This window comes from Nestor notabilis, unplaced genomic scaffold (genome assembly GCF_000696875.1).
Source record: "Nestor notabilis isolate BGI_N333 unplaced genomic scaffold, ASM69687v1 scaffold25670, whole genome shotgun sequence".
Taxonomy (NCBI): domain Eukaryota; kingdom Metazoa; phylum Chordata; class Aves; order Psittaciformes; family Psittacidae; genus Nestor; species Nestor notabilis.
The window spans coordinates 1-11,735 of record NW_009911943.1 but is presented as its reverse complement, the minus strand read 5'-3'; the positions used below and the strand labels follow the sequence as shown (position 1 = coordinate 11,735).

At 55.6% G+C, this 11,735-nt stretch overlaps 1 protein-coding gene across 1 annotated transcript; it reads right to left on the bottom strand.

The window, feature by feature from the left end:
• Window positions 1-805: 805 nt before the first annotated feature.
• On the bottom strand, window positions 806-11,360 carry LOC104407749 (liprin-alpha-4-like; the record flags this gene model as incomplete). Its single annotated transcript, XM_010017122.1, has 13 exons — window positions 806-1,233; window positions 3,000-3,177; window positions 3,993-4,061; window positions 4,275-4,450; window positions 5,093-5,190; window positions 5,682-5,857; window positions 6,763-6,789; window positions 8,147-8,209; window positions 9,061-9,261; window positions 9,906-9,987; window positions 10,220-10,313; window positions 10,914-11,077; window positions 11,227-11,360. Coding segments are annotated over 13 exons (1,890 nt in total), but the record flags the coding sequence as incomplete, so codon positions are not given.
• Window positions 11,361-11,735: the final 375 nt, after the last annotated feature.

Genomic DNA, 11,735 nt, shown 5'->3' with positions numbered 1-11,735 from the left:
AGGAACTCTTGGGGAAGCTAAAGATTAATCCTACTCTTAATTTGGGCTCTAGAAAGAAGGCTCAAGCCAGCACTGCTTTAAAATCCTGTTTATTGGAACACACATACATCCTTTCCTGACCCGATCCAGGGTTTGGAGTCCATGCAGTACCAATAATATGACGAAAGAAATAGGGCCTCGATATAAAGGGCTCACTGACTCTTCAACTTAAAAAAATATTTAATACTGTATTAGGCAAATAATACACCGAAAAGACATGGTGACTGTTGAGCCTCTCAGGTATTGCACTTCCAGACAGCACATGATAAGTATAAGGTCATTCCAGCCATCAATAAATATCACATCAGAAATAGGGGCCACACAAGGCAAACGTGGCATGAGGAGACGAAGAGATCCTACCCTACGGGGAAGAAATGGGAAGAGTTGGAGCCTCCTGGATAGATCCCTGCCCGTAGCCTGGAGGCAGGGGGGGAAGAGCACCTCCTCTGTACCCGGAGGGGAAAGGATGGGCATGTCCCGGGGTGGTGGGTGCCCCCGTTGTGCTCCTTCTCCCATGGGTGCTGAGCACTGCCCCAGCCAGCAGTGAGCCCTATGGGGCGATTCCAGCCCTTCCCCATGCAGCCTCCCCCCATGTGGCATCTGGCAGCACCCCAAACTGTAGCACCCCGGCTGCCCACCTCTAGGCAGACAGTCACCCCCTTGTCCCCGACGATGGCTGGTCCCTGCTCCATCCCATGCAGCACCAACCCTGGCACTGGCCCCAGTCCCCATTGGGGCAGCTCCGTGCCCGGCAGCGTGAGGAATTTCACAAGCCTGAATCTTCCTTGGCTTCAAGTCCTGTGGGCAGCAGCATCCCTGATGTCCAGGGCTCGGGCAGGTCAGTGCAGCAGCCCCCGGTGTATTGGCAACATGAACCAGGCAGGAGAAAGGTTTCCAAAGATCTCAGCCCACTTTTGGGGTGTCTCTGCTGCTCCCCTGGATTGCACCAGCTTCTGCCAGCGACGGAGCAGGCACCCAGCGAGCGCATCCGCAGCCAGTGCGGGGAGAGGTGGGCAACAAGCCACAGGCAGGAGCCATGGGGAACTGGGGGAGGCGGTGGGGTGCACAAGCAGAAGGGAGAGCATCCTTTTTGGTCCACAGCAGCGAGACTGCAGCGCCTGTTGGGCCAAGGAACATGCTGGGCTGTTGTCCTGAAGGCAGCCAGCACGTGGCCGTACGGAGAGTGGGGATGTGCTGAGAAACAGAGTGGGAAAGGCCATGTGAGGATGGGAGCTCACCTCCACCTCTGCACCCGCAAGTCAACAAAGCCACGTGGAGTCAATAATGAATCCTCCTGGTACAGGGCAACCATGTCCCAGGGTACAGCAGGATCCCAGGAGCCTCTCTGAAGTGCTTGCCTATCCCTCCGTCACCCCAGTTGGACCCTCACATCTAGGATGGCATCCTGGGGTCCCCAGTGGAGCTGCCTGTCCAGGGACTGGCCAAACCATATGTGGGTGAGATGCTGGACATCTCTTTTGCACCATCTCAGTGTCCTGTGAGCCCCAGGCTGTCCCCCACCACCGAGGTCTCCGTGGTCCTCCATGGCAAGGCAAACCTTAGCGAAGGCAGACACGCTGCCTGGGTGCTGCTGGGCAGAGGCCTCGTGCTCTCCTCTTGGGCCCCATCCAGCTCCGAGGCCTCAATCCACTTACCCAGGGCCGGGCTGGTTTTTTTGAATACGTCCGGACCGTGGAGGTCTCCAGCCTTGGCGACCCAGAGGCACCAACTGGAAGTGAGTCAAGAGCAGAGCTTGCAATTAGTGACTGCCCCAATTAGCCCTCAGCTTCCCACCTTTATTAGGCAGCATCTGTGCATTGAAGCCACAGGAAGATGAGGGTCAAAGGAAGAGGCACATTTGGCCACCTCTGGTGCTCCCAAGGCTCCAGGGTATTCGGGAAGCTGCTATTTGCCATCCCAGCTTTTGGGCAACAAGCAGTGAACTTCCCATGGCTGGGTCCTGTCAGACCTGGGTTTTGTCCCAGGTCTCACTGCCCTCTGCTAGGTGGGAATTGCAGCTTCCAGAAATGGGGTGGAAAAGGTCAAACCACTGGATGGAAAACTGAGATTTGAGCAAATCTGGAGACAGGAGGAGAGCTGAGCCCAGGGGCTGGAGCTGGGAGGTGAAAGGGTAACCCTCTAATTCTCATTCACATTCACTGCTGAGCCTGCTGAAGCCTGTTCTGCACCACTGGCAGGTGCCTTGGGACAGTGGGACCAGGGTGCCTGGCCCAGGGGACACAATGGGGTGACCTGGCTGGAGCTTGTGCCTTCCTACATCTTTGGAAGGGACCAAGATACCTGGTAGAAAGGAGTTGTGTGGTGGTTGGGCAGAGCCTGGGACAGCTAAAACACACCACAGCCAGCACAGGCAGCAGGCGTGTCAAAGCAGGGCCCACCAGCCCCGGGAAAGTGGGTGCTCAGCAGCGCTTGGACTGAATTGAGCTGGTTAATTCAGCTCCTTTGGGGTTGGTTTCCAAAAGGCAGGATGGACAAGACTGACTCCTGACAGCCCCCAGTGCTACCCCAGCAGGCTCTGACCTGGATGCCCAACCCAGGGTGAGTGACACACATGGAATCATACAATAGTTAGGGTTGGAAAGGACCTTAAGATCATCTAGTTCCATGGGCATTCCCGTTTCATTCCCAGTCCAGCCTTCTCCCTTGTCATGGTGGACCAGAGACTGAAGCAACCCTCCTGAAAAACCATCTATAGCTCAAGGACCAGACAGATTCAGCATCAGCATCAGCAACTCTGTCCCTCTCCTCTCCTGGTGGCACACCAACCCCAAAGCGTCCACACACTGTGTAGCCAAGACCCTCAGTGCCAGGGGTTAGTGGTGGCCTTGGTAGTGCTGAGGAATGGTTGGACTTGAAGGTCTTTTTCCAACCTGGTTGGTTCTGTGAGTTGATGATTCTATATTCACCCCATGGTGTGATGTGGAGGGGGAGGAACCTACCTTCTGGGGGCATCTTCTTGGCAGGGGCAGCTGGAGGGGGCAGCGGCACCAGGCTGGTGACGCGGAAGCCGGCGGGCAGGGTCTCAGCGGAGCCGCTGAGCATGTTGATGCTGTGGACGTCCCGCGGGCGGAAGCGCTTCCGCCAGGATGGGGTGCGGCGGAAGGTCTTGTCATCACCCTGCAGGGGAAGAGCCCGTTACGGACCCAACAGCACCTCCTGAGGTACCTCCTTCTGCCCAACAAGGTAGAAGGTGCCTGTACACGGAGACCGACTCAAACAGTGCAGAAGTGTGTGAGTGAATCGGGCCAAGGACATCAGAGACCTCGCCGGGATGCCATGACATGGACTTTAAGCCTTTCCAGCTTGCCTTTCTCTCTGTCCTGCCTGCAAAGGTGCCTTGGAGACACCAACACACAACCCCAGTGAAGATGCCAAGAGATGCATCCGACCTTGGTCAGATAATGGCATCTGGAAGCATCTGCTCTAAAGATCATGCTCTAAAGAGAGCCCTGACTAGCTCTGCTCTCATATCTCATGGAGGAAAGCTACACGTAGGAGAGAGGTAGATGAATTCCCACCTTTAGTGACTCAATATGAACAGTTTTCTGGCTTCTCTAACCCACCAGCTTCACCCGCTGCAGATGTGTCATGCTCAGAACATCTGTGGCTCTAAAAGGCAATATTAAAGCAGCAGGCAAGGAAAGCCAGGTCAGGCTACCTGAAATTCAGCTCTCTGAGCATGAAGCTTGAAATGATGCACAAGACTCTTCCTCGCCTGCCTTTACAGCCTGGCAACACATTCCCTGGGGCCTTGTCTAATAGTTTTAGCTTATTCCAGTGATAATGCTCATGCAACTGCTCTAAAGAGTCCATGATACACTATCTGACACCCCTGGACAAGGATGGAGTGAGTAGAGGTCCTGCCTCTCCTGTTCCCTGCACAAGAGCAGGCTCTCAGCATGACTCGGACATGGGAGAGATTTGGGACTCACATCGTCCAGCCTCCGATCTGTGCCCAAGGCGAGCAGGTTGTTGAACTCCCTCTCCAGCACTTGTCGAGCCTGAAATTAACCACAAATGAGCATTCCTCACTGATGGAAACAGTTTCCAGCCCAAACTCCCACCCCAAGAATGAGTGGAAAAAAGCCCATGCGCCATCCCAGCGCTCTGCTTTGGAAGACAGAGCTGAGCTGGTGGCACCAGTGGAGTCCCCCCGCAGCCGTGCCCCACACTGGACGCCCTCCCCCGAGGTGCCCTGAGGTCGCTGCTCTCACCTGGGTGTTCTGCGTGGGGATCTGCAGCACAAGAGCCAGGCTGTTGTGGTCGAAGTTCTCATCGAGGGCCAGGAGCGCCCCGTGCACGCCGCTCTCCACCAGGTTGTTGGCATACTCGCGGAGCCCGATGGACTGGATCCAGTGGATGACCTGGTCATTGGTCCACACCAACACGTCTGCAAAAGAGTGAGGTCATGTCTCAGGGGCAGCTCAGAGCAGCTCTTGCTTGTGCAGGGACCTGATGGTGTCCTGGAGCTCTTTTGCACTGCCCCAGGCTGAGCCTGGGACTCTCCTTCCCAAGCCAGCATCAATACCGGGTGCTCAATGCCAGGAGCAGCTCACTTCCATTAACCAAGCTGAATGCTGAGCTAACAGGCAGAAACCAACTGTGAAAATTAATCCTAAGAACCCCCGGCTGCTGCTGTAATTAGGGGCATTATCAATAATGAGATGTAATCCAAGCAGCAGGCAGATGTGCAGGGAATCTCAGGACAGGCAGTGAGGAAGGGGAGGCTGAGCAAGCCATGTCCTGAGCATCTGAAATGGGCAGGAGATGATCTGATGGCCAGATTGGCTCTTTTCTGTCTTGACATCTTCCCTCCCCATGGAGTAAAGCTGCACAAAGGCACTTGGAGCAATCTACTGGGGAAAACTGCAGGGAGGTCCCCACTGGGGGCATGGTTGCTCAGAAATAAGGGTTTTCCCAAGGCAAATGCTGTGTGAAAAATAAGGGATAGGAAAAGGACCATCCCTGGGCATCTCCTGGGAGGTTTCTCATCTCCTTTTCCAGAGCTGGATGGTGTAATGTGGCTGCTGACCTTTGATTTCATGTTGGGTCTCTTCTCGCCTCCTCTCGAGCTCTTTGCGGTCGTAGTTGAGCCTCTTCAGGCACATGATGCCGTACTGCAGGCTCGTGCTGCAAGGACACGAGATGACACCAACCCTCAGGAGGGCTCAGCATCGTGGGGCACGTGGTTTGGAGGGACCCACTTCCCTACTTGCCCTCCCTGTGCCTGAAGGATGCTTCAGTTCAGGGGTGAGTCAGGACAGACACAACCCAAAGGGAAGATCTCAGCTGGAAAATGGGAATGTCCCTCCCTCGTATGGTAATTCCCAACGCCACCAGTTCTACCATGTTCTACCTGTCTGGATCCAAATAAGGACACTCCATGCTTGGTGGCTGGAGAGGGAAGGGAGAACCAGCCCATGGGGATTGCTCCAGGCTGAAGGAGCAGGGAGGACCTGGCAGGTCCATGGACACAGCCCCATGGGTCAGGGTTTAGCCTAGAAGAGCCAACCTCCAGCACCAGAGCTGGCCAAAACAGGGGAGAATCCCTCACACTGCCCCATCCTGTGCTCCCTGCGCAGGCTCTGCACCCCAGGGACCTCCCAGAGGAGAGGACTCACCGGTGGAAGCTGTCCACCATCTTCAAGTGCACTCTGAGGTCTTTCTTGGTGAGGTGGTCCAGCATCCGCGCATCGACGAGACACTCCATGAAGTAGCTGCGATACTGTGGGAGACCCAAGCTGGGCAACCACTCGTTCCCAATCCACTCGTGGTTCATGTCCCCATAGGCCAGTGTCTGCAGGGAAGCAAGGGGAGAAGCTAGAGAGAAACCAGGGCTTGGTGGAGCTGCAGCCTCCAGGAGACAAGTGACAATTCAGTGCTGCAGCCTAGTGGTCCCTGTCCTGAGGACCAAACCCAGGCCAGAGGAGCTTAACCCTACTTTGTGCTGAAGGGAATGGTCCTGTTGGCCATGGTCTGTGTCCTACTGATGCCCCCCAAGGAGACAAGGCAGTAGCCAAAAACAAGTGTAGGGATAGCTGGGCATTATGACCAGCTCCTTCTGGAAACAACCAAGACAGAGGTTTCAGTGCATCCCACACTGGTTTTTAAGAAGCTCAGAAATCACCAAAAGATCTACTTTATGACTTCAAAATGCAACAAAAGGTCAGTTTGGGCCAGAAAAGCATCAGTTGCCTTTCACTGCAAGCTGATTCTGGGTCTGAAAATGAAATACAATCCACCACAAGTCATTTGAGAGTGACAAAAGCAGAAGAGATGGCTCCAATCAGGACTCTTTCCTCTCATCTTTTCCATTCAGGAAAATTGTCTATATCCTGAACCTGGGGCTAAAAAAAAGGTGAAACCCAAATGTTTGTGCAGCCAGAAAACTCCCATGCAGGGTGGCTGGTCACTCTTAGGTGGGGGTTTTAATACAGGCTCAGGATCTTGCAGAGGAGGTCCCAAAAGAAGTCACTCTGCCTGAAGCAGAAGACGTTGGTCCCCAGTGTCATCAGGAGGACCACCTGCACTTAGAAGATGGCTCAGAGGAGCAACCACAGGGTGCAGGTTGAGACACCAACAAGGACGTGGTGAATACTGATGCCCCAAGCTCATCTCCAGGCACCCCATAGTGTCCAGCTCTCCCTCCCATCCACGTCCACCCCACGTACCGCCACGGAGAAGGGGACACGGAGACCTCACCTGTGCCCAGCTGCCTTCCTCTGTGTCCTAAGCGTGACACATGCAGCATGTCAATAGAAAGGACAAGTCAAGTCAGTGCCTGGTGGTTCTGCACCATGAACTGAGCTATAAAGGCACAGTGGCAGACACACAGGGTCACACATCTTTCCTGGGAAGCACCATAGAATCATAGGATGGTTTGGTTTGGAAACACCTTGGCCTTGGACACTGCCAGGGATGGAGCATTCACCGCTTCTTTGGGCAACCTGTGTCAGTGCCTCAGCACCCTCACAGCAAAGAACTTCTTCCTTAGATCTAACCTGAACTTCCCCTGGTTTAGTTTGAACCCATCACCCCTTGTCCTATCACTCCAGTCCCTGACGAAGGTCCCTCTCTGCATCCTTGTAGCCCCCTTCAGACACTGGAAGCTGCTCTGAGGTCTCCACCAGCTTCTCTTCTCCAGCTGAACACCCCAATGTTCTCAGCCTGTCTTCACATAGGAGGTGCTCCAGCTCAAATCATCCTCATGGCCCTATGCGGGTAGCAAATGATAATTCCTGTGTCCCCAAAGATGGATGGATGCAGACAGAAACCTAAGCTTCAGCTCAAAGGTCCCAACCCCCAGAGAGGTTTCCCAATCCAATTTTGTAGCTATTTCCTCCCTTGTCAACCTGTGCTGGTGCTGCTCAACCTCACAAAACCTACCAAGGGAAAGTGTCATCTCCCTGCTGCAACTCTGAGCTCTCCTTCCCCAGAAGACTCCCTCTGGTTACAGGTCTGTGCTACTCAACCAGCAGACAAAAGCTGCAATAAAATGCCTAATTCACACAACAACAAACCCAAAATGCTGCCCCTGCTCTGAGACATGCACACGGGGTCTTTTAAGCTGCACAGAGGGGAGCGTGGCTACATCTCTCTGGAGGAGCTAGAGGTTTTGGGAGCACAGCCACATCCCATCAAGGGACCCCAGGCTATCAGCCAGTGCTAGGCACAGACAGTGGGGACAATGTTTGGGTGTGCTGAGGTCAATGAGAGCTTAGACAGTGGCTTTTCTGGGTGCACAATGATCAATGTAGGCCTCAAGCTCATGCATCTGTTTTGAGATCACTCTTGGGTTTTGTCTTTCACTTCTTTCCTCTAACTCACAACTGACAGCCAAGCTACCCTAGAAACCCACAGGGGCTCAGCAAAGGCAAATGCATCTGATGGGTTTTAAGCCAGTTTTAGAACTTGTTGGCTATTAAAGGTTGAAAGATGGTTTCTAAGCAGCTGCACGGTGCTGGCCAAGAGCTGACACATGAGATGCAGCAGAGATCTCCTTCTCTCCCAGGGTTAGTGTGTTAATGCACACCGGGAGCTCGGCGCAGTAACCGATACGCTGTGCAGCGGGGCTGCGCAGCCTCACCGTCTTGGTGGAAGTTGCCATGTTCTCCATCTCCTCGTGGGTGACCCAGACATTTCCAGATGACTGCAGGGAAAAGAGCAGAGAGGTCAGGATAAAGCCCCACAGAGCCAGGGCCTCATTCGCAACCATGCTGGAGCCGAGCCCGGTGCAGCTGATAGAGGATTGGGCCACCCTTGTGCTTGGAGCTGCACTGGGGACATCTCGCAGCCTCCTTGCAGCTCAGGCTGGTGGCATCTCACCACCCATGAGGAGCCTGGTCTGTCTATGCAGGCACAGAGAGCACAGCAAGGCCCTTTGGCTGCCTTTATACTTTGGTGTCATGCTCACAGAGCCTGCAGGCTTGTCTCTGTGAGCTGTGACCCCAGCCACGGCCATCTGAGGGGGACACAGCACGCTCGGGGCCTTTCTTTCTGCTGGCTGCATTGCTACAGATGTTTCTTGGCACGACTGGGGCACCACGAACCCTCAGGAGGTTGGGAACCAGCACAAGACATGATCCCTCCATCCACTCCATGTCCTATCCAGGGATCTGCAGGTGCTCCCACTTGCACCAGGGATTTCACATAGTCCCAGGAAAAGGCTGCAATGCCCGAGGAAACGGCTGCGCACGACCAGCCCTGTGAGCCACACACGTGCTGTCTGGATGGGCTTCTCCTCTCCAGGGCAGGCAGCCCCTGAGCTCTGCTCTTTGCAGGCTGCTCAGCAGGGTCAGCCTCTTGCTGACAACCTCTGAGAGCGAGGACAAGAGCATCTGCTGGTGCCTCAGGACAGGAAAGTGCTTCACACTCAACAGCCAGAAATGATCTTTGCGCCTAAGGCCGAGTGTCTGGTGGTTCGAGCGGTCCATGAGGGAACATCACCCCTCCATGGCCATGCCTGCCCAACCCCCTGGTGGGCAACGGGCCAGCACTTACCGTGCGGGAGGTGGGTGGTGCTGAGGGGCTGGTGAGTGAGACCATCTCCTGGATGGCCAGACGCAGCTTGAGGCGATGCAGAGCGTTGCTGATGCCGATCTCCCGCTGGATCTCCGTGTCGGACAGGGCCGACATGATGGCTCCGCTCTTCACGTTGGCTCGGCACGCGGCAACGTACCAGGCCGGCATCCCCACCCAGAGCTGCCAAAACAGGGCACAGCCAGTGAGTGCCAGGGTCACCTCCCCTCACCTCCCCCGCCAGCATCAAGGGCCTCCTATTGGAATCACAGAATCATGGAATGCGTTGGGTTGGAAAGGACCTTAAAGCTCCTCCAGCTCCAACCCACGGGCAGGGACACCTTCCACTAGAGCAGGTTGCTCCAAGCCCCTGTGTCCAACCTGGCCTTGAACACTGCCAGGGATGGGGCAGCCACAGCTTCTCTGGGCACCCTGTGCCAGAGCCTCAGCACCCTCCCAGGGAAGAACCTCCGCCTTAGATCTAACCTAGCGTCAAAGCTGAAGAGCCTCATGGGGTTCCTTTTCTGCTGCACAGATGGCCCGTGGGCAGCCCAGCATCACTAGATCTGATGGATGCAGCTCAGGGAAAAAGCACCCACTGAGCATTTCAACTCAAAGCTCGACTCAAACCACAACTCAATGGAATATGTGAGGGATCTGGGGATCTGCTCTGCATCCCCAGGTTCTGCGACCACCAACCATGTGCGTGGACCAAGCATGGTGGCACTGTGGGTGCTGTACCACCGCCAGGGGAACACACTACAGACCAGCAGCATCTGCAAAGCCATCAGTGCCTGGAGATGATGCACGGGTGTGCTCTGCCTTACCTCCAGCCAGGAGACAACAGTGGGGCCATCCCAGTGAGCAAAGGGCAATCCTTTCCTCCGAGCCTCTTCCAGGAGTTCATGCCTGGAGGGAACAGAAGCAGAGTGATTCATTGTGCACTTGTAGGGAAGGAAGTAGTTCTTGAAAGGGAATAGACCGTGGGCAGTGAGAACCAGCTGGGAGCACAGCACTAAAGGAGCTAACAGGGCTTGAGAGAGGGTGAGGATGAGAAGTCTTTCCAGCAATTCCCATTCATGGCTCCTCAGCCATCGGGCAGGACACTTCCTTGCTGGGGCAGGGAAGAGGGTTCACTCACTTCTTCCGCAGGCGACGATCCTTCTCGGCCTGAGCACCCAACTTGCCAAGCCCCAGAGGGTCCTGCATGCCCACCTCCATGTCAGTCAGCAGCACTGTTGGCCAAGCAAGACACCCTCAGGTCAACGTGACATCCCCTGGGCCAGCAGGACGTCCCCAGGGCTAGTGTGGGCAATGTCACAGCCCCCATGCCAGGGGGTTGGGGATGCACAGCCGCACCACGGGAGGTGACAGTCTCCACTTCCAACCCACCCTCACAGCCCCCTTCGTCCCTGGATAACCCCAGGGGATCCCAGTCTGTCATCCCTCCCATTCCAAAATGCTCAACATCAAAGTAGTGAAGGATTTAGGAGTGGAAAAGCAGCTCCTACCAACGGGCTCTGCAAAATCAAGAAGGTCCTATGGGGAGGGAAGCAGATTTGGGGACATCAAAGATAAGACACAGTGATGGGGGGTCACTGTCCTCACTGCAGCTCTTGCAGAGCATTACAAGTGATACCACGCTTGGGCCAGAAACGGCCACAAGGCAGAAACTCCAGGAGCCAACTGCCCAGAGCCAGTGGCCCCAACATCCCCAAAGCAACAGGGGTGTCCCTGCTCCTCCACTGGTCACCCCAACAGCACCCCGATGGCAGAGAGGAGCTGTGCCCGAGGACACCCGCCCGGCACGCGCGGGAATGGGGCTGCTCACGGACCCTGCCCCGTGGCCCCTTCTCTGCTCAGCTGGATCAAACGACCCTTCTCCTTTTTCCCAAACAAGCGCCCGATGGAGGATTTGATCCCCTTCCTCTTGGAGCCCTTGTGCAAGGAGTCCTGGCTGCTGTTGCTGCTGGGGTTGCTGGCCTGCTCCTCCAGCGAGCTGGGGATGGAGGAGGGAGAGGAACAGCAAAGCCTTCAGGTTATTCCCATGGCAAACCCCAGCCCGCCCCGCAGCCCCACGCTTGCCCCATGTAAATCCTCAAACCAACAGAGCGCTGCTGTGAGAGCACCCAAGGGTGCTCCACGTACCTCTTCCCATCCTCCTGACTGAGCGCAGGGTGGCCCAGCTTCTCCAGCCGCAGTGTTCTGGGTGAAGATGGGGGGGACGTCTCACATTTGATGGTGGTTTTATCCTCTCGGCTTTCATCTCGAGCTGCAGGTGACTGAACAAGCAGAGAAGCGGGTGACCCAAAGCCAACCTCCACCCTTGCCCTGCTGCCTGCCTCTCTCTTGCTCCGTGGAGGCATGGCCAAAAGTGCCACCAGAGCCCTGAGGCTTTGCCATGCTCCAGGATTGGCCTCAACTAGAGCTCTGGCAATGGCTTGAGATGCCCAAACAGATGGGGATGATGCGGCCGTATGGCCAAGATGCTGGGAATAGGGAGGAGAGAGGACACAGCCCCATGGTCCAGGTCAGCGTGTGAGGACAGAAGCTGCTGGCCCTCAGCAGAGGGCTCTGAGGAGCACAGATGGGAATGTCCCAAAGACACCCAGTCGCCAGAGGGGACACACAATGTTTGAGGACCCAGTGGCTTTTCT